Genomic DNA, 22,061 nt, shown 5'->3' on the forward strand with positions numbered 1-22,061 from the left:
CTTCCGACTGCTAACAAGGCTAAGAAATATATAGCATGTATAGGCTTCTCTGCTTGAATGATTGTCGATCTAAAGTACTTTTAACATGTGGGGAACCCCACTCGCCTCTTGTCTCTGCGCTATTCTGTTGAATCACATGTAACACATTTCAGCATAGTAGTACGTAATGAAGAGCAAGATTGAATACTATCCGTTACCTCTTTTGGTTATATCAAAAAAAACTGAACTCTCCCCTGGATTGCTATGAGAGGGTCTGTGTGAAGCTATACTACTACATGGCGAATGTAATATCTGCCATAATAATAATAGAACGACAATTTGAATCAAACGTATATAAATGCAGGCATCCGCATCTATCTCTCGCTCTCTTTTCCGTACATTCAATCAATCAGAACATAAAATAATCATGAAATTCTCTTCTGCCATCTTCTTGGGTCTCGGTCTCTTTGTAGCATCTTGCTCGGCAGCATGTAACTGTAAAGCAGCAGATCAAGCCTGTCTGGACAAATGTGGTAAATAAAATGACATATAAATCATGGATATATTAGGAAATTCACTCTATTTGTTTGTAAAACACGCAATAGTTATCGCCGCAAATAGCTGTATTGTGAAATGTGAAAATCGAGGTGATTCATGTCAGGAAGCATGTATTACTTCAAATTGGTACATTTGAAAGAATTTCTTGGTGCTTTATCATATGAAATACTCAATCTCTACATACATAGGCCATCTGCCATGCCCAAGGCTCAGAAGGATATCTTGGCTGATGCCTCCAATTCAACCAGTTCAGCTGCTGATGGCGCCACTACGACTGGAGCCACCATGTCTGCTACTGCATCCATGTCAGGTATGCATATCACCGAAATGAAAATGTGCCCTTGATTGATCCTTGTCTTGCATATACACTCTAGCCTCTGTCTCTACCTATCCAAGCACACTTAGCGGCGGCTCAACCATCATGGTTACATCCACCATGTCCACCAAGCCAACCAGTAGTTTGGCAGGAGGAAAGAGTGATGGATCCAACACCCCAAAAAATAACATGGATAACTCCAACACGAGTGGATCCAACAAGCAAGCCGTCTTGGGCTGGTCTGTGGCTTTGGCTGGTGTCGTGGGTGCCGCTTCATGGATGGCTTAAGTGAAAGGGACATCCCTGAAATTTACCACCTGCAAAAATAGTTCACCCGAATTCATGACTAGAAGCATATAACATTACATACGCTTAATTTTATATGGGAAATGTATCATATAAGCGGGAAAACTACATCCATTTCATCTTTTTTTTTTTCTACATCATCTTGCTTATTTTTATCATCAATAAACATCCTATTCATACTCGCATCAAACAAAAAACATCATGGTGTCAATCTAGATTTGATCAACTCGAGTTACCATGGCAACCAGAAATGATTCACAGGGCAAAAGAAATCTCTTAATTTGCGGGGGAATCTATTGATTATTGTGTAACTGGATTGCTATGATTTGCACCAATGCCCAATCGATGAGCCATGGCTGCAACAGTGTATATGTTTTTTTTCTCTGGGAATACTATGGTAAGAAATAGCATATCAAATTATTAATGACTGAAAGAGAAAGGCTAAACTGAATCCAGACACTATGAATCAAATCTGATAGACAGATGGTAATTGAACCCCACATTTAAGCTTTGCATTAAACTAATTCACGTGTGATTCCATTGACCAAACAATCCCGTGTTCCCCTGTTTCTCTCTTTCTTTGCTCTCTCTCTCTTTTTCCTTTTTGTATCTTTTTTTTTTCTCACTCGTATACACACTTTCTTGTACGCCTGCATCTGCCCCTGTATAAAAAAAAATGGATCATTATGGAGGTCAATCAATGAACAGCTTTCTACCCTCCGATTCCAACAAGAACAAGTGGTACTATAACCAACAACAGCAGCAACCACCACATCAGCAACCACATCAGCAACCACATCCACATCATCAACAGAATGCTTACAGCGCCAATTCATTAGGCGCAATTTATGTCAGCAATGTCCCACTCATGACACATTCACCACAGCAACAGCAGCAACCACCGCAGCAGCAATTCGATGAACATGGACAGCCTATAAAGATTAGAAAGAAGCCAGGCAGAAAACCAAATCCAGCTTCTCCAGCTCTGAGAAAAGCACAGAATCGAGCTGCCCAAAGAGCATTCCGTGAGCGAAAAGAACGGCATTTGAAGGATTTAGAGGGAACTATACGTCAATTAAGAGAGCAAAGGAATAGCGCAGTGAAGGAATTGAATCAAACAAAGAGCAAAATGGACGCTTATCGAGCCGAGAATTGGTATTTAAAAGGTGTTGTTCTTACATTGCAGTTTGTCTGTCTTCATCACAACATTCATATACCGACTCATTCGCCCTATTTGACCGAGGAAGCATTGAGTGAAATGGCAAAGACAACACCTCATGCCATTGAAGCCTATGTCAATGCTTATACCAGAAACAACATCAATCTGAAACCCACCATGGCCGCACATTTCGCAAATTCACCTGCCAATAGCAAGGACTCGCCAGAGCAGGCAACGTACAATGCTGCAGATGATGAGGATGAGCAGGATGATACTGAAATGATGGATGAGAGCAATCAGCACGAGGACGATCAAGACGACGAGTATAGCGAACAAAAGACATCAGAATCAAACGCTACGGGCTACCGAAGACACTCTAGTTTGTCCTCTGACACACCTTACCATGTCAAAGTGGAAGAGGAAGACGATGATGAAACCATGGCACAATGGATCAAACAGCACAATGAAAACAAAAAACTGAGAGATCAGGCTAAAAAGGACAAGGAGGAGGCAAGCAAGTCGAAAAAGGATGATGGTACAAGCACGGAAGAAAACGGCGACGATGATAAACAGCCCAATCCATCCAGTATTAGTGCCATTCAGCGCATCCGCCTGCAATTACGGGTGCAATCTACCATTTCCAATATTGGCAAATCCTCTGTGCGCTTACAGCCTACCATTCTTCAGCTAGCTATACCTCACGATCCTCGTATTGACCTCATACCAACGCCCCATATGCGAGATCGAATGATTATTTTCAGGGACCAAATGGATTACGACCGTTGCTTTGCCATGTTACTGAATGGCGCTCTTTACCATGGAGGAGACCCGACGATGAGTGCAAGTTGGGAATTGCCAGCCGAATTCTTTTCAGAGTTTTGGTATTTGGCTATTAATTACGACGTGAATCGCACCAATACATGGAGACGCCTAAAGGGTTTACCAGAGATAGGTGTCACTACTACCAAAGAAACAACCAAGGACGCTCAAACTACTACCCAACATTCAGATTGGCATGAGACCATTCCCACACAACCACCGACGGCCATCTTTATTGAGCAACAACAAGATGAGCATTTGCAGCAGCAGCAGCAGCAGCAGCAGCAGCAGCATCAACAGCAACAACAAACACAGCCGCAAGACGTGTTTTCTACCTCGCAGCCAAGCAGCAGTGATTCTGTCTGGACAGATGATGTATTTGCTCAAATGACAGCTGGTATGCCAACACTTCAACCTTTGGATTCAAACCATTTATCGAGTGGTTTTGACTTTGGCTCACCACCCGCAAATATGTTTGATGGATTCTTGTTGCATCGAGCAAATGCTGCTTCATCACCCATTGATTTGTCTGATGGCTCAACACACCCCATGTTTGAGCAACTGATGAGCTCTATTCCAGACTCGAGACATGAAAGATCGCCGAGTATAAGTAAGTAAAAGTACATCCACTCATTTCAATCTCTGAGCTTACTTGTGATTTATTATAGACGCCATGATGGATCTCATGCATTCGTTATCAACAGATATGAATTCGTAGTAGCTTTAATAGTGTATGAACAGCCACTACCAAATTACTTTTTATTTTGTATATATGCCAGCAATAATGATAACAATAAAATTTCTTACCCTGCTTTATGATCAACTATGATTAAAACATGCTGCTTTTTCTTGCCATTTAACGTGATTGTATGCTATTGAGATGAGTTCTCTAAAGAGGAGAGATCAGTAGCGCTGTTCATTTTACCTTACTATTGCAGTTTCTGCCAAATATGATGACCCACATGGTGATTCAAAGCAAGGCAGTTACTAGGATAAGCATTTAACATCGACTACATCCAAAGCAAGATTCTGTACTGAGATGTGCAACGCTGCACGAGATGAGTAAAAATCAGATTTTTCAGGGACCAGTTTCATCTCATGAGGCTATTTACATGCCCGCAAACATAATAGCGCTTTTTCTAATATATATATACTGATTTGAAATGTCTGCGGCAAGAGCCCACAAGGCGACGCCGACATCAAGCGTAGCAAGATAGATCGGCTAATACTTTTATTACGAAAAAAAAAGGGGGGGGGGAAAGGCGCTGTGTTTTGATTTGTAATAATAGAAACACTAGGGCTACGTTGATCGTGAGCAAATCAATTCAAATCATGGATCATTAACATACCAGGTAGGTGTCTTGTGACAAATGCAAACGCATGAAAAAGAATAATCAAATGTTTAATGTGATGTTTAGACAATTGCAAATAAAGGGGGTGCTTGACCAGGAGAAAAGGATGACCTACTAATTTGTCGATTTCTTTTTCGAGAAACATAGTCGGCATTCATGTTTGCAAATATGTGAGTACTTGTATAGTCAGTTGGTCATGATTTAAGCTACTCTTTCTATTTGAGCCAACATTCCGTCAAGCTTATATCAAGTTCATTGAGATGTGTTGTTTATAGGATGAGTTTATTATTGCTATGATGGTAATGATAATGATATAATATGCGGATGGTAAGCAAGGGAATGGAAGGGTCATACAGAGTTGGCAAGAAGATCATAAAAAATAGTTACATAAACAGTTGGAAACAACAACAAACAGAAACAAATAGTGTACCATACAAGGAAGCGTAGCATAATTAGATGAAAGGACAGTAGAGTGATGATTTTACCATGTAGATGTGGTTGGCGATGAGGGGCTGGAAGAGTAGAATGATTGTCTTCTTTGTGCTTGAGATGGCTGCTGCTGATAGTAGTAGTAATTGGCGGGAACTGCGGATGATGCAGGGGGTGGAGTAGTAGGGTAAGAATAGGTGGATGAGGCTGTACTGGTGGTTGGACTTCCCATGTTGCCGGTATAGTAGCTGTAGTTGTTATTGTTGGACAAGACAGCAGCAGTGGCCATTTCAAGCGTCTCAGCAGATATATCATCCCAGCACCACGTCTTCCAATTGACCAAGGTACGGACATCTACCTTGCGTTTGGCAGCCTTGACAAACAGCTCGGGTGGCCTGACCTTTGTATGACGAAGATAGTAGCTCTTGCAAGTTTCACACCAGTTGCCATGACCACACAAATTGCGATACCATTGATGCGTTTCTTTTACATGGCAGTTGGCACAAAACTTTTGAGTGCGAGATGCAGCAGCAGAGACCTTGGGCGAGTAAAAGACCATGGGCAATGATTTACCAGTGGGAGCAACAAGAGGGGGAGGATCATCTTGGTGGTGCTGATGCACACGAGGACCTGGTCTGTTGGCAACAATTAAGCGTAGAGGTCTGGGCTCGTTGTGCTTGAGCTGATAGCGGTAACAAGCAACACACAGGCGACGTCTTGAAGCAGGCTTGGTATTGCAGTTATGGCACATGGGTTTGAACTTGGTTGGCCTGGGAGAATGAAGCAGCAAGAGCAAAGCTGGATACATGGCTGGCTGTTCCAAGAGTTGATGGTAAGAAGGAGGAGGAGTCTCATTGGCAAACAGAGGGCGAGGTAAGTTACGATAATCCAAACCAGCCTGATCAAACAGGAAATTAGCCAACTCAATAGCTGATCGCATCTTGTGAGGGTCGAAGCTGCGAATATCGAACCGAAATAAAGTGTTCAGCACATGATTCAAGCGGTAAATGTGGTCTTCTTTGGCCATGTTTGCATTCTCCAGGAAGCGCACATCTGTTCTGCCAGGAGTGGAGTCATGTTGCGTGTAGCGAAACAAATGCAGCAGCCACGTTGGAAAGAAGATAAACTCAGGAGACACCAGCTGCGATTTCACATTTTCAGTGCGGAAAAAGACGGCTAAGAGCCTCATTTGACGACATAATTCAATGGATTGGATGGGACGAGATGCTTTGCTAGTGCCAATATGACATCGGAAGGAGCCGTTCATATGTCTGCCAATGACCTTGATGTGGACTGGAATCTCATTGACAAAGCTAGAGTAGGTGATGGGCGACAAGATGGCATCGGTCAATGTATTGCGTTCATTGGAAGTCTTCATTGCGAATCCAGATTTCTCTAGAGCTGATTCCCATAAGCGCATCAACTCATCGTCATGTATCGGAGCACCCTTCATGTCAATTGGCACTGGTTTGATGATTTCTTCCTTTCTTTCAGAATCAGCAGTGTGGATGGTTTGAGGTAAAAGCAGATCAGTGATATTCATAATTTGAGCATAAATTTTTGGAGGAACAAATGAGAAGGGTAAGGGGGACAAAGAGAGACAAAAAAAAATAAAGGTAAAATAAAGGAAAAAATAACGAAAAACAACAGACATTTATAGACGAGAGAAATATGGTAATCGAAGGGGCAGTTGAGGAGGAGACATGGACCTGTATTGCAACTGTTTGCAATTTACAATGTTGATCTGAACATTGATTGTGCCACTGTCCAATCGTTTTGGAGCTCGAGGTGCTGCTATTTCATTGTTTCTTTTCTCGTGGCCTGCGGTAGACATTCATGAGACAATAGTATGGACCCCCCTTGGTCTCAAATCAGCCCCAAAGCCGGGGCTTATTTGTCCTCGAGACTAGATGACAAGTCTATCACTTGTTATAACGAAAAAGCAGCTTTTTTGCTGTGTCGTATGCATTGGCAACATTTTTTTTTTTTTTGCTTCTCAAATGTGGAACGCGCCCTTGTTTGCTTCATCTTGAATGTGTGTATCACATTCCAATTTCGCGTTTATAGGCACGGAGTCTCCAGTGTCGTGTGGATATAGAGTTTTGTAGTGGGCATAGCATGGAAATAAAGTATTTCTAGTTTTTATACTTCTTCATTTTATCTCTCTTTCTTTCTTTCTTTCTTTTTTTTTTTTTACATACTTTATAAAACGATGGACAACCAAGAAGAAGACTTTTCTTCTTTATCAATAGCAGATAGATTACAGCACAAAGTAGGCTACCTAGTGTACATTGAAATGCGCTTGCTCACATTTGCAACCATTTAGTCTTGGAAGGCCCGTGTATCTGCTTGCGAGGATCTCACAAAGCTATTCAAGATCACCACTGAAGATGGAGATTTTCACACATACGAATCCTTTCTCAAGAAGCTTGCCGTGGAGCCAAATGCCGTTGCGCAAGAAGCTGGTTTAGCTGCACTTGTGGAATACGTCAGCAACGCACCTAATGCTTCAAGGTACATATCTATTTATTACACTAATACACAAGCCTATGCTCAAGTCTATACGCTTACAGCACACGCGAAACCATGATACCTGCTCTTGTGGAGAAATGTCTGGGAGCAACCAAAGCAGGCACAAAGCAAAAGGCAACAGACATTATATTACTTTATGCAGAGATTGATACACCAGAGCCCGTCCTTGTAAATACTAGCCCAAACATAAAATGGATATGCAAACATTAATATATTTCTTAGGAATTTGTGCTGCCTGGTTTGAATGCAAAGCAGCCCAAGTTAGTCACTCAGACAGTCGTCGTGCTCAAAGAGCTTGTTCGACAATTTGGCATCAAAAAGGTGAATCCAAAGCCTATTCTCAAAGTGATTCCCAAGTTATTTGGCCACACAGACAAAAATGTTCGAGCAGAGGCATCTGCATTAACAGTGGAATTATACCGTTGGATTGGGCAACCCTTAATGCCAAGTATCAGCACCTTAAAACCAGTTCAAATCAAAGAATTAGAGGAAGCTTTCTCGAAATTACCTGCCGAGAAACCAACCCCTGAACGTCTGATCCGATCTGAACAGGCCATTGAAGAGCCAGAACAAGCACATGATGATCAGGAAATGGGTACAGCTTCAATCAATACACCCTTTTAAAGAGTACATACTAACCATTTTATGACATGCAGGAGATGCTCAGGGCGACAATGATGATGACATGGAGGTAGACGAAGTAGATGCTTTCGATTTCGCCGATCCAGTGGATATTACTGCTAAATTACCGTCCAACTTTAAAGAGCTGATTGAATCAAAGAAATGGCAGGAAAGAAGAGAGGCATTGGATGCATTGCTGGAGCAGGCGAAAACTGAAAAGATCATGGACAAGGATTACACAGACTTGATAGCATTACTAGCCAAGGTAAGCAGTGTTGTTCTGTGTACGGCATGGAAATTGCTCACCTAAAGGCACACACGTATTGAATAGCGCATCAACGATTCTAATATATTACTGGTGGGAGCAACAGCAACATGCGTCGAGAAAATAGCCACTGGATTACGAACAGATTTCGGCAAATACAAGCCCATCATTGCACCTGTGATGATTGAAAAGCTAAAAGAGAGAAAACCGGCCATCTTGGAGCAACTCGCCAACGGCCTCAACGCCGTATTTGCATCTGTGCCCATGTCTGAGCTGATTGAAGATGTTACGGCTGCATCCAAACACAAAAACCCACAAGTCAGATCGGAATGCTTCAAGCTGGTGTCGAGACGATTAAAGGAAGTCAAGGAAATCCCTGGGAAACAGGAGATCAAGGCATTTGCAGAGATGTTTAAAAAGCTATTGGATGATGCGGATGCCAATGCACGCGAAGCGGGTGCTGAGGGTTTGGGTACCTTGATGAAACTGATAGGCGAAAAGCCAATGCTGGCATTCACGGATGGGTTGGATGATATCAAAATGGGTAAAATCAAAGAAGCTTGTGAAAAGGCGACAGTGAAGGCAAAGGTCAAAAAGGCTGCTCCCCCTCCTGCTGCTGTCAAGAAAGCGCCTGCCACTGTAAGAAAGCCTGCTGCTGCACCGAAACCAGCACCAAAAGCTGAGCCCATGGCCATTGACGAGGATCCATACGCTGCTGCAACAGTGGTAACTCCTCCCAAGCGAAAACCTCCTGCTCGTTTAGCCGGTGCAAGTAGTATGAAGAAGCCTGCATTATCATCAGCAAAACCAAAGCCTGCTGCTGCTAGTGCTGCTACAGCTTCAGGTTCCAAAAAGAGCGCCAAACTACCTCCTCCCAGTGGTCCTGAAGAGATCAAATACAAATTCTCCCCTGAAGATGCTGAAGCGCGAGCCACTGAATTCATCCCGGAAGCGATTCACAACGATTTACAGCAAGCGCAATGGAAAGTACGACTCGCAGCCATGGAGTCCTTATGCCAACACTTTGAACAAACGGATGCTGCCTCCATTGAACCCGAAATTGTGATTCGTTCCTTCTCCAAGAAGCCAGGATGGAAAGAAATGAACTTTCAAGTCATGGGTAAAATGTTCTTTGCTATTCAGACACTGGCAGAGCAATGTCCCAAATTCAACAAGGCATGTGCTGCTCTGTGTATTCCTGCCATGGTGGAGAAACTGGGCGACATCAAGCTCAAGAAGCCTGCGGGTGAGTGTTTAGTGGCGATTGCCGAAAAAATATCACTGCAGTTTGTATTTTCGCAGGCGTATCCCGTACTTAAGAAGGCAAAATCACCCAAAGTGCTGGCGGATTCACTCTTATGGATTCATGCTGCTCTGATGGATTTCGGTATTCATGGTTTGCAAGTGCGTGATTTGATTGATTTGTTGAAATTTGGCTTGTCAAACACCAATGCATCGGTCAGAACAAGTGCAGTGACAGTATTGGGTGCTTTGAGACAGTACATTGGCCCAGGTAAGCAAAACAAGTGGCGTCTATGGCAACTAGTAAGCTCACAATGTACATAATGTATATGTAGAGGTCAAGTCATTTGTAGAAGATGTCAGCCCTGCGTTACTAGCTACTATTGAGCAAGAATTTGAACGTGTGTCTCGACTCGATCCACCACAGCCCACAAAAGCACCCTCCGGCGCAGTAAGTTGGCCTTGTATGAGAGATAAGATGGCAGCCATCTAATTATATGTACGTAGGCTGGTGCAGCAGACGATGGCGATGATGGAGACGCTAGTGCCAGTGCTGATGCCATTGAATCGTTGTTTCCTCGCGTCGATATCTCTGGTCCACTGGGTAAAACAGTAGCAGAATGCGGAGACGCCAGCTGGAAGATTCGTAAAGAAGGGCTGGACAAAGTAGCAAGCATTCTCGCTGAAACCAACAACCGCATCAAACCTTCCTTGGGCGCTGAATTCCCTGGTGTGCTTAAACAACGACTGAACGACAGCAACAAAAACTTGCAAGTGCAGGCAGTGGATATTACCGGTAATTTAGCTGTGGCGATGGGCAAGCCATTTGACAAGTACGTCAAAGTCTTCACTGGGCCTATCATTGCTGTCTTATCTGATAACAAGGCCAATGTAAGAGCGGCTGGTGTTGCTGCACTGGAGAACATCAGGAAATCGTGCTCCATGGAGATGATGGCTCCCGTGTTTGGTACCAGTCTGGCCAACGAAACGCCTACTCTGCGCAAAGAACTACTGACCTGGTTCAGTACGGCCATCAAAGAGGAACCTGATGCTGCCAAATTCGACTTGAATGGCATGATCTCTCCCTTGTTTTCCTGCCTGCAAGATCGTAATGCGGATGTGCGTAAAGCAGCTCAATCTGCTCTTCCTGAATTGATTGGTGTGGTGGGCTACGACGCTGTGGTGAGCAAAACATCTGAACTCAAGACTGCACAACGTCAAACCGTAATGCCATTTGTTGAGGCAGCGAGAGGATCTCCTGGCGCTATGGGTGGTGGTGGTGGCGGTGTCTCATCTGCTGCCAGTGCGGTTGTAGCTGCGAAGAAGCGTCCCGAGTCGGCTCATGCTGCAGCAGCAGATGATCATGTGGGTAGATCCCCCAGTGCAACTCCTAGTCGTATGAAGACCCTTACCAGCAGAAAGAAGGTGGGCGGTATACCTGCACCTCGATCACAAGCCATGTCACAAGCAGGTGCTGCTAGCGCTTCTGAAGATGCTACTGCTCCCATCTTGACAAGCGAACCTCGTGCTAAACAAATGCGCGCCAAAAAGGAGAACAGATGGCAATTTGATACGCCTAGATCAGACGTGATTGATGGCCTCAAAGCCCAGTTTGAAGCCAACATGAGCCCTGAACTCACTGCGCTGCTGTTTAGCACCAGTCAGTATGCAGAGCGTGATCGCTTGAATGGTCTTGGTATCTTGAACGAGTGCCTTGGTTCTCCTGAATTGTGTGCCTCCAAGTACAATATCGACTATGCCGACATGAAGAAGCGTTATGTTGCTAATTTGGATTTGATCCTCAAGTACTTGACCATCCGATTCTTTGATACCAACACCAGTATGCTGATCAAATGCTTGGATATCACACAAAACCTTGTAGCTGTCTTGGATGAAGAGGGTGTGAACTTAACTGAATACGAAGCTGTCTCCTTTTTGCCCTTTTTGATCAATAAGGTGGGTGATCCCAAAGAAGTGATGCGTGCGCGTGTACGTGCTATCCTCAACTCGCTTTGCCGCATCTACCCTCCTAGCAAGATGTTCAATTGGTTGCTGGAGTCTGTGGCGAGCTCAAAGAATGCAAAGGCGCGTGCAGAGTGTCTTGAGGAAGTTGGTGGTCTGATTCAACAAAAGGGCGTGGAAATCATGCTTCCCAACAAGGCGCTGCCCTTGATTGCTGTTCATATTGGTGATAGAGATGCTGGTGTCAGAAATGCTGCTCTCAGTGCTATTGCGCAAGCCTATATTCTGATTGGTGATAGTGTGATGAAGTACATGACCAAGCTTGGAGATAAAGAAAAGAGTATGCTGGAAGAACGTTTAAAGGTAACGTTGTACATGTTGACTCAAGGCCTTGTACTCACTCTTTGATATTATAGCGCACGAAACCATCAGCCACCGTACTGGCAGCAGCAGAAAGAGAGCAGAGAGCTAGACAAGAAGCTGAAGAGATGGAAGTAGATGAGCTGCCCTCCATTAGCAACTTGCCTCGTCTCGGTGGTAGATCACATATTGGAAAGCCTAGAAGTAACCTTGTCCATCCTCAACAACGTTCAGTTCATCCTGTGCAAAGTATACCCGAACCGGAACCCATGGAGGATGTTACGGATGATTATGGACAGCGTATTCCAGAGCCACAATACGGCCATCGCAATCAGATTGATACCAGACGCACACAGCAATTTGGATACCACCAGCATGCAGCTCCTGCCATTCAGCAGCAACAACAACAACAACAGCAACAGCAACAGGCCTACGAGACGCAAGAAGACCTTGTGGACTATATCATCACACAAATTACAAATGGCGATCCACAACCCAGTATTGAAGCACTCAAGAATCTGGATAAATTCCTATCTCATAATCCAGAGGCTATTTTGCCTGATATTGAAGCTTTGATCAACGCCATTACACTGCAAGTACGTATCGCTTACTCGTCTGTGGATCCACGTCAGCCTGCTACAACGCGTCTTTGCAAGCATCTCGTCAATGCACTTGTCATGCTCTTTTCCAACAGAGACTTGGCTTGTGCGGTGCCTCAAATCTCATTGAACCATCTGTTGCAGGAACTGTCGCATCGACTCTTGGATCAAAAAATGCTCGCTTTGGAATCAGGCCCTCAGTTATCAAAGGCATTGAATGTAGCCATGGTCAAGGTATTGGAGAATAGTGCTAGAAATGTCACTTTTAGGCAAGTAATTGTATAGTATTTACAAGTATAGATGCTCATATATGTTTTATTAGTGCCTTGCTCTCCATCCTAGCTCAGTGCTCTGCTGTATTGCGTCCCGGTGATTCACCCACTGCCAAAGACACCAAATACACTGAACTCATCATGAAATGTCTCTGGAAGCTAGCTAAAACCGTGCAGGACAACCTTAGAACTGGCATACTGAACCCTGATGAGCTTTTGTTTGAAATCAACAACTTTTTCATCAACACACCACCTCCAGAATGGAAGCGCAGAGCCAGTGAAAAGGTGCCTTTGGGTGAGATGCCACTTCGCACTGTCAAGACCTTGTTGTTGGAACTGGTGAATGGCTTGGGTGACTCTATATTCCAACATTTGACATTGATTCAGGATCCACAGAGAAGCAGCGTATATCCCTACCTTCATCATATGCTGGAGGCATGTCGCAAAAAGGACAGAATGCAGCAACAGCAACATCGACAACCACCACTACCAGCTGCTGTTCAGCAACATTCACCACAACCACAGCCTCAACAGCTGCCTACACAACAACAACAGCTTCGTCCACCGCAATCTCCTCAATTGCAGCAGCAGCAGCAGCAACAACAGACTACAGAGGAAAATAGATTCATATCACACTCTAGAAACTCATCTCTCGGCAGACCCTCTTCTGTGTCGTCCTTCAAATCCAACTCTATGATGCGATCTCCCTCAATGGCATCACATCCATCTTCTATGGAAGGAGACCACGTTGCTACAGAGAACACTCCGCAACCAACAAATCAAAGTCCTCGCTTAACCGCGCCATCCATCAATAACAGCCATCCTGAACCAATGCAAATCGATGAACCTCATACGAATGACACTACTCATCACTCGCTATCCGATCAAGACCTCAATGTGGCATTGACGGCCATATTTAAAAAGATTGGCACAAGAGATCAAACAAAGCAAGGCATTGTGGAGCTGTACGAATTTCAAAAGACATATCCCTTGGCAGAAGCTAAAGTCAATGGCTATCTGCTGCAGACTGGAAATTACTTTCAAAGCTACATCCGAAGAGGTCTCAGTAACTTGGCAGCAGAGGATAACGAGGCGAGAGCTACAGCACAGGCACAAGCATTGGCAGCAGCACAAGCAGCGAGTCAGTCCATTGCCGCTGCTGCTCATGTAGCACCAACACCCACAGCAACCGACTACCATCATACATCCTTCTCACCTACGCCTACTACACCGACCATCAGCTCGGCGCCCATGATGGAGCAAACATCCAATGACAGACTCTCCTTTGATAGTCAAAGTAACAGAGCAAGCGTCCATTCAGCAGCAGGTGGAGGTAAGATACACCGCGACATTGTGAATTGGCATGGCAAATCTAACCTCATATCCTGATGATGCTCTAGATGATGCGGCAGAGATAAAGTTGCGACTATTAAGATTACAACAGAAATTTGGCTTTGTCAAACAGCAAGAGGTAAGACATTGAAACTTGCACTGCGTGGCGACATCTAAATTGGTTTCATTGAACAATAGATCGAGGATTCAAATCATACAACAGCGACAAGCCCCACTGCCGCCACCAACATTGGTGGCCTATCTACCACGGATTATACCAACACGCATCAGATTACACCATCCAGACAAGACACTTCCCCCACGTATTCGCGTAGACAGTCGAGTATGAGCAACTATGTAAGTACACGCACAAAGATAGAAAGAAGGTGATGGAACCTAAACTTTATATTCTTGTAGGATTACCGCGATGTCCAAGGCGAATCAGATAGACAACAGTCTGTTTCTGCTCTCAAGGAAAAGCTCGCAAAAATGAAGCAAGTCATTAGCTCAGCAGCTTCTTCTCCTAATTTGTAATTACGCTATCACCCTTACAAAAATATCTATAAATACACATTTTCTCAAACGATATCATCATGATAGAATTTTAACATGTCAAAATGTCATGCACGGCCCAAAAGACGTTCTTGTATCACCCTACATTTGAGATAAAGAACGGGTACCTTTCGCTCTAGATGAGATAAAATGTGTGAATTATCCCAGCATCATTGGCCAAGTTTTGAACCGAATTCCATGCATTAAACACTACCGTGAATTCTGGGGCCATGTCTTTGCTTCAAGATTCCCTTGCCAAGCTGGCAACATTTGTGATAGATATCGGGTTGATATAAGTTCTATCGGAGCTGGCATGGAGGATTGTTAGTGCACATTTGCCTGCTATACTGATCAGAAGAAGCCTAATAAGCGGACATCTACACTACAATGGAAGTTATTCCGAGCTGTTGTTGTATAGCCAAGATACCTATAAGATGATCTAACTGAACAATCATCACAGCTCCGAATGAAGTTATGTGATAAAGTTTAGCATGGTCAAATCATTGTATAAATAGGGACCCCTCCTCTTGATTTCATACAACTCGATTACTCTTTTCTCTCTTCTCAAGAACATCTAGTTGACTCAAAATGAAGATCACTTTTGTCGGATTATCTGCTATTGCTCTCGGTGTACAAGCTGTCATGGCAGCTAGCAAATGCAACTGTGATGCCAGTGACACAACTTGCCTTTCAAAATGTGGTAAGTATAGAGAACAGAGATCGTCAAAGCCAATGGATTTTTAGATACTAAATGTGAGCTGTTTAGTTGAGAATACCCAAAATTGTATCAAAGCTTGCAATGGAAATACTTCTTGCTACGAAGACTGTATTGGAGGTTGGCCCGGTGCCACTGAAGAGACCACTGCTGCCAACACTGCTACTACTGCCACAACCCATTCAAAAGAAACCACCTCTGCTGCTGCTGCTACTACTACCAGTGCTGCCGCATCCAGCTCTGAATCTAATGTAGCCACTGCTACTACATCTAGTACTGCTGCCTCAGAGACCAACATTGTTCTTGGCAGTACCAGCTCAGATGCATCCTCCAACACCGTTGCTCCCACAGGCATTGTTCCTGTAGTAACAAACAGTGCTACTCTCAGTACAGATGCTTCTGCCAACACCGTTGCCCCCACTGGTGTTGTACCTGTGGTAACTAATAGTGCTACAAATGATGCCCCTGTTTCATCCGGTGCTTCAGACGCTTTATCTGCCGTCGCTTCTGCCTCCAATGCTGTGACCTCTGCTTTGTCTTCTGCTTCTGCTGCTACTGATAGTGCCACTCAAAGTGTTCCCTCCGTTTTACAGTCCATCATTGGTCAAGCTTCATCAGCTGCCGCTGGCGCTTCTTCATCTGTAGCTGCTGATGCCAGCAACTTTGTCTCTGCTAACCCATCAGCTACTTCTGAGGCATCGCCCAATGCCAATGCCGCTACTGGAGCTGCCAGCGGTGTTAGTGTTGAGACTCAAGCACCATCCGCTACACCTCAGCCTAATGCTGCCAATAGCAATGTCGTTCCTGCATTGGGCTTCACTGCTGTCTTTGCTGCAGCACTCTCCCTGTTGGGTTTCTAAATCTGTAAAATCCCATTTATATGTTTATTAATTTCTCTGTAAAAAAAAAATACCTATTATAATATCAATAAATCATCGTCATCACATTTCTTGCTGCTTTTTCCCATTCAAACTACAAAAGGCGTTTAGTAACACATGTGAAATGAAGCTAAATATGATAATTAGCCAAGATGGCATGATTGGATGGATTGCGTTCCTAGTATTTGGTCCCTTTGGTTGGAATCAAGTGGGATGAGGGTTTGTAAAATGTCAAGAGGGGGGAAAAAAAGAGAGAGAGAGAGAGAGAGACAAAGATCCGATATTGTCAACATTAATATGCATTTATGCTTGAGCGTACACTCACTCAACATGTTGAGATGCTTTAGCTTTCCTTATTTGTGTGACTCTTTCAAAGATCATATCATCAACTACTAAACATAGATGTGTCTCCTTTTTCACCTTTTTTCCTTCTTGATATTCTTTCTTTAGCTTGTTTTTTTGAATAAATCACACATACGACATATATATACCATGTCAGAATCACCGGCAATACATGAAAACACTAGAGAATACAGTGCCCAATCAAGACCAACAACAACAGAATACGCCGAGTTTGATTTCGAGGACGCTTCACATGAAAGCGATGATAACAACCATCATCAGCCTTTGCTATCCAATATAGACTCGAGTGACGACGATGAAGAGTCGATGCTGGATGATCCAGAACAAAAGCAGTATAAATTACCTTCGGAGGGAGGTACTATCTTCTCGAGCTTTGTAAATATCACTTTTATCCTACGAGACTTGCATTATACTCAAACTGCCCTCCTTCTTTTTCAACGAATAGCTCAACATGGCCAACAGCATTATCGGGGCAGGAATCATTGGATTGCCGTTTGCATTTAAGGAAGCTGTATGTGATGAAAATAAAACATGGCCAACGAGAAGGGCTCATATGCTTGTATGTTAGGGATTCTGGATGGGCATCTTGTTATTGGTTGCATTGACAATCATCGTAGGTAAATTGAACGCCAATAGATAGGAACAACCTTATATTAAGCTGACTTCATTCCATAAAGATTGGACTGTGAGATTATTGATGTACAACGGAAAGCTAGCTGGCAGATCAACATATCAAGATTTGATGGAATTTGCATTTGGCAGACCGGGATTGATTGCGATTTCTATCTTTCAATTTGCATTTGCATTTGGAGGCATGTGCGCTTACTGTGTCATCATAGGTATGCGTATACACCATGGATATAAAGCATTTAGGAGTCTATATAACAGAACTTCAAATTGAATTAACAGACGTATAGGTGACACTATTCCACATGTTATACGGTCATTGTTTCCTAAAATCCACCAAGTACCCGTCCTCTGGATATTTGGAGACAGAAGACTGTGCATTTCATTCTTTACATTGTTTGTATCGTACCCGCTCTCACTTTACCGGGATATATCAAAGCTAGCAAAAACGAGTGCATTGGCTCTGATTGCAATCATTGTCATCATCGTGAGTGTGGCGGTGGAAGGGCCTAGAGCGTCAGCGGATATCAGAGGATCATCAGATGTCATGTTTAATGTTATAAACGATGAAGTATTCCAAGCTATCGCTGTTATAAGTTTTGGTATGTATATGTGTGGGTAATCTGGAAGAGGATGTATTTGCTCATGTTGTGAAAACTGTATAGCCTTTGTGTGCCATCACAACAGCTTTCTTATATTTGGCTCTTTGAAGCAACCATCGCTAAACAGATTTGCTGTTGTCACACATTGGAGTATGTGCATTGCTTTCTTTACATGCTTTGCATTAGCTGTCTCTGGATATTTAGTCTTTACAGACAAGACAGTTGGTAAATACATCCTACACAATGTTGCAGAGCTAGAATCCAATGTGAACTCATGTCTCAATACAGGCAACATTTTGAACAATTTCCCATCTGATAATACCTTTATCAACATTGCACGATTAGCGTTTGGCTTAAACATGTTCACAACGATACCATTGGAAGTATTTGTCTGTAGAGAAGTAAGTTGATGGATGCAGTTGGCATAAATCATGCAGCCACAACGTACTGATATTAAATAGGTGCTGGAGACGTTTTACTGGCCATCTGCTCCATTTGATAAAACACGACACTTTTTCATCACAACGGCGCTCATTCTCATCACATTGACTATCTCCTTGTTGACCTGTAATTTGGGCATCGTTTTGGAACTGACTGGTGGTTTCTCAGCGACGGTGCTGGCCTTTGTATTACCGCCCTTATGCTTCTTGAAGTTAGCAGGCGGATCGCTATGGGAGAGAAGCAAGATTCCTCACTGGTTGTGCATGATGTTTGGTATTCTGATCATGGTATTGAGTACATTTTACAGTCTTCAAAAAGTGTTTATGTCCGCAGATATCATTAGTGTATCTGGAGAAGGTACAGTGGCAGAAACGTGTAATTAAATGAATAAATCCGTTTGAATTTGCTATGAGTAGTCAACCCTGTCTTATGAAGATACGATAGTGCTTTTTGATCGGCAATTCTGTTTTTATTAGCTTCGAAAACATCAATAACCTTGAGAGAAATGCTTCGTGCCAGCAGTCGAAATTTTCAATCTCCGGCTATCATATTTTTCATTTGAAATGGAAATTTTTAATGGGTTTGCGACTTCCTCAATCGTTTTTGTGGAATTCGACTATATAAGCTGTAATGATCATCCCTTCCTTTCTTAAGCTTTCTTGGAGCACTTCTTTAGGCGCATCTAATGGTACTAACGGTGAGAGATGTTTTGACTAAACTTATTGAGCAAAAATAGAAAATACCGAATGCGGTTTTTGGCGAAAATGCCGAAATTTTGTATATGAAAACCTCATAAAAGTGGTTTCAGAGGTTGCTTTGGATCGAGAGAACCATTTTGATTTGATATGTACCATAGTAAAAGTCTTCATTATCAAGGTGAAAAATGCGATCGTTTGATTTTCGATGAAAACCATGAGGGGTACCTCATGCTTTTTGGTCGAATTTTAGGTCATGTTTTTTTCGGCCCAAAAAGTTAAGCAAAGGTGTCAGGAAGTAAGTGCATCCGTATCTTCATGTCGGTTATAGGGTTCTTGCTGAACAGTGAAAAGTTAAAAAAAAAAAAAAACTTCTCCCATGGTAAGATGAGCTCTGAAGATGTCTTGTCATATTTACTACAACACATTTAATTTGAACATGGTATTGCATTACGGTCATCGGGAATTACTGAATAGGCTTCAATGCCCTCCGTCAATTTTCTGTGAGCCTTTCATTATAAAGAAAAATCGATGAAATCGATGACTCTGATAGAATATCTATCGATATATCAAGGCACACCTATGAATGACCGAGATTATCATTTAGGTTTCGAAATGATGACTAACACGTCATGTAGAAATATGAAATTTTCCAAACAGAAACAGCAAGAACGTCATTATGGCCAATTCCTGTATATATAAATAAGGACACATGTCGCCAAATCTGACATTTCCTTGCCATGCATTCCATTCATTTATTGCACTATATTTTCAAGAAGATGTTGCTCGTCTAAAGTTTCTCTCGTTTCGGTTTCTTTTGTTCTTCGTATGGCCGGGTAATACCACTGATAACGCCTATCTTGGTTTCTGGTATTGTCCTCATCAACAAACTTACAAACAAAATGTTAGTCAAATGTCAAGCCGACTCTTCTTGGATTATACCATCAATATTTGTATCTATAGACTTGTAATATATTAGACAATTTGGAGGCAGATTTGTATACACTCCTTTTAGACCATGCCTCCAATTCCTTTAGAAATCTCCCTTCCTTAGAATGACACAAAATCAATTTAGATGATTTTCGGTTCATAGCGATTATGAACTTTTTTTTTTTTTTTTCCTGTAACAATATTCATTTTTTTTTCTGTCATAATTTACCTAGATTCGATAATAGATGATTAACATGAATAAATTTGACCTTTTCAACACTGTCAACAGCATTGTTTCTAAGTAATGGAGTAGAAAGGGGAGCATTTGCAATTGGTGGAAAGCTATTGTTCCTACTTTTGTGGTGCACCTGTTCATTTTTTTTTTTTTTTACTTGTTTTGCTTTTTCTTTTTCATTCTTCAAACGCTGTTGAAGATGATGTCGGATAGACGCTTAAGATATTCACTTCCTAATTATCGGACACAGGTAATTGCTTTTTACATGTCTTTGCTGACACATAGAAGACTAATTTCCATGCCATCTCTTCAATAGGCGGCACCACATCTCAATCGTAAGGCATACAAACAGATCACCAGAGTAGAATATTCATTGATTACCATAGCAATAGAAAGACCACCGCATCATGGGGCCATGCAGATAGACTCACAATCAGGGTTCGCTTATAGAAAACCCATCTTATTAGAGCGTCCAGATGTAAGTTAAAGTTGGCTTTTGGTGTGATTGATACTCATGTAACTTAGTTTGATTATACACCTGTATCGTCTCAAGCCAACCCATCCTCGCCAATAACGCCTCCTCCTGTTGCGCCGTCTTCCAGATTCCAGCACAAATATACATTAGACGATAATGCATCACTCATTACAGCAGAAAATTTACCCATCTATGATACACAATCCAATTCATCGTCCTCCATCATATCCACAATCCATGGTGCGTACTGCCACATTGTCTGATATAGTATGTAAACTAATGAAATGTAACTGCAGTTGAGCCAAGGCCACCATCACATGTGCCAACATCTGAATATTATAAATATACATCGCCGGGATTGACACCACTACAACGAAAGACACAAATTTTGATATGGATCATTGAAAAGAGTCTAAAGGATGACAATAGTGGATTAGCGAGCCATGATCCAGTTGTTCAAAGAAGATGGCACATTGCAAGACAAGTCAAACTGAAAGCACTGCAACATTTCAGGCATTCTGGGGTGGATCTTTCGATATTCAGTATGCCGGATCAAGATGAGGAGAGGGAAAATCCCATCAACATTGCAAATTCAGAAAAGCTGGTAGAGCTAGAGAAAGGCATTCAGATGTAAATAGCACACAACTGCAGTATATACTTGCGCTCAATGCTAAATCATGTTTGTATAGCTTCCAGGACGAACTGCATGATTGGAAAGATTTTTCTGGAAGAGTATTTCAGCTGCATGCAGAAACCAAAGACATCACCACACAGGAACCACCTATTATGGCGTACAATGACATCGATATCGATTCTATGCTTGACAATTTAGATGAAACTCAACAAGATTTTTACTATGAATATTGCAGGTCAATTGATACGGATGAAGAGGATATGTTTGGAAGAACAAAGGAAATCATTGATCCTGGTGTAACTCAAGTACGACAGGCATTGAATACCGCAAGCAAATTTGTTGAAGAGACACAGCATTTTACAAAAGAACGAGTAGCAATTGCAGCGCAGAAAGTCGAAGAAGCAAGAAGTTATATACCATTAGATGCTTATCAGAAAATACCTGACGTATTTGATAATAATGAAGAACTGAAGCGAAAAAGTGTACTGAAGAATTTACAGCGCATGATTGGTCTAGTTACAAGACAAAATAGCACATCTTCTGTGATGGAGGATGCATAGTATTGATTTGTTAATGTTTAAGCATCAATTAAATTAATACACATCTACTATTACCATGACCCATGCGGTGTATATCAGTTCCCATCCATTTAAAATGCTCTGTTGTCTTTTCTTGCTGTTTATTTCGCTGGAATACGCTCAGCAATGGAGTTCAAAACCCAAGAGATCGTATACTTGCATGGCGTCATAAGAATTGCTGGTGATTACTCGCCTAGGTTCTGATCTACATTCATTAATAGAAGATGGAACGT

The 22,061-nt window shown here is 42.5% G+C and overlaps 7 protein-coding genes across 7 annotated transcripts; 6 read left to right on the plus strand and 1 right to left on the minus strand.

The window, feature by feature from the left end:
* Positions 1–406: 406 nt before the first annotated feature.
* Positions 407–1,141, plus strand: ATC70_011572 (uncharacterized protein; the record flags this gene model as incomplete). Its single annotated transcript, XM_064830761.1, has 4 exons — positions 407–512; positions 585–663; positions 726–847; positions 912–1,141. 4 exons carry the CDS (start codon positions 407–409, stop codon positions 1,139–1,141), a joined length of 537 nt encoding a protein of 178 aa, XP_064683263.1.
* A 694-nt stretch (positions 1,142–1,835) lies between these two features.
* ATC70_011573 (uncharacterized protein) lies at positions 1,836–3,855 on the plus strand (the record flags this gene model as incomplete). The annotated part of the gene is made up of 2 exons (XM_064830762.1): positions 1,836–3,747; positions 3,806–3,855. The coding sequence occupies 2 exons, from the start codon at positions 1,836–1,838 to the stop codon at positions 3,853–3,855; spliced, it is 1,962 nt and encodes a 653-aa protein (XP_064683264.1).
* A 1,115-nt stretch (positions 3,856–4,970) lies between these two features.
* Positions 4,971–6,461, minus strand: ATC70_011574 (uncharacterized protein; the record flags this gene model as incomplete). Its single annotated transcript, XM_064830763.1, has 1 exon — positions 4,971–6,461. One exon carries the CDS (start codon positions 6,459–6,461, stop codon positions 4,971–4,973), a length of 1,491 nt encoding a protein of 496 aa, XP_064683265.1.
* Positions 6,462–7,130: 669 nt separating this feature from the next.
* On the plus strand, positions 7,131–14,637 carry ATC70_011575 (uncharacterized protein; the record flags this gene model as incomplete). Its single annotated transcript, XM_064830764.1, has 13 exons — positions 7,131–7,190; positions 7,245–7,432; positions 7,492–7,618; positions 7,673–8,045; positions 8,107–8,336; positions 8,403–9,849; positions 9,914–10,029; positions 10,086–11,903; positions 11,957–12,768; positions 12,822–14,104; positions 14,172–14,242; positions 14,302–14,460; positions 14,521–14,637. 13 exons carry the CDS (start codon positions 7,131–7,133, stop codon positions 14,635–14,637), a joined length of 6,801 nt encoding a protein of 2,266 aa, XP_064683266.1.
* A 606-nt stretch (positions 14,638–15,243) lies between these two features.
* On the plus strand, positions 15,244–16,230 carry ATC70_011576 (uncharacterized protein; the record flags this gene model as incomplete). The annotated part of the gene is made up of 2 exons (XM_064830765.1): positions 15,244–15,355; positions 15,422–16,230. 2 exons carry the CDS (start codon positions 15,244–15,246, stop codon positions 16,228–16,230), a joined length of 921 nt encoding a protein of 306 aa, XP_064683267.1.
* Positions 16,231–16,740: 510 nt separating this feature from the next.
* ATC70_011577 (uncharacterized protein) lies at positions 16,741–18,664 on the plus strand (the record flags this gene model as incomplete). Its single annotated transcript, XM_064830766.1, has 8 exons — positions 16,741–16,986; positions 17,057–17,122; positions 17,180–17,228; positions 17,289–17,450; positions 17,529–17,840; positions 17,904–18,065; positions 18,129–18,241; positions 18,302–18,664. 8 exons carry the CDS (start codon positions 16,741–16,743, stop codon positions 18,662–18,664), a joined length of 1,473 nt encoding a protein of 490 aa, XP_064683268.1.
* A 1,676-nt stretch (positions 18,665–20,340) lies between these two features.
* On the plus strand, positions 20,341–21,810 carry ATC70_011578 (uncharacterized protein; the record flags this gene model as incomplete). Its single annotated transcript, XM_064830767.1, has 6 exons — positions 20,341–20,391; positions 20,458–20,476; positions 20,528–20,619; positions 20,667–20,856; positions 20,913–21,246; positions 21,306–21,810. The coding sequence occupies 6 exons, from the start codon at positions 20,341–20,343 to the stop codon at positions 21,808–21,810; spliced, it is 1,191 nt and encodes a 396-aa protein (XP_064683269.1).
* Between the last annotated feature and the right edge of the window lie 251 nt (positions 21,811–22,061).

The sequence above is a fragment of the Mucor velutinosus genome (genome assembly GCF_035048745.1).
Source record: "Mucor velutinosus strain NIH1002 chromosome Unknown tig00001564, whole genome shotgun sequence".
Lineage (NCBI taxonomy): Eukaryota > Fungi > Mucoromycota > Mucoromycetes > Mucorales > Mucoraceae > Mucor > Mucor velutinosus.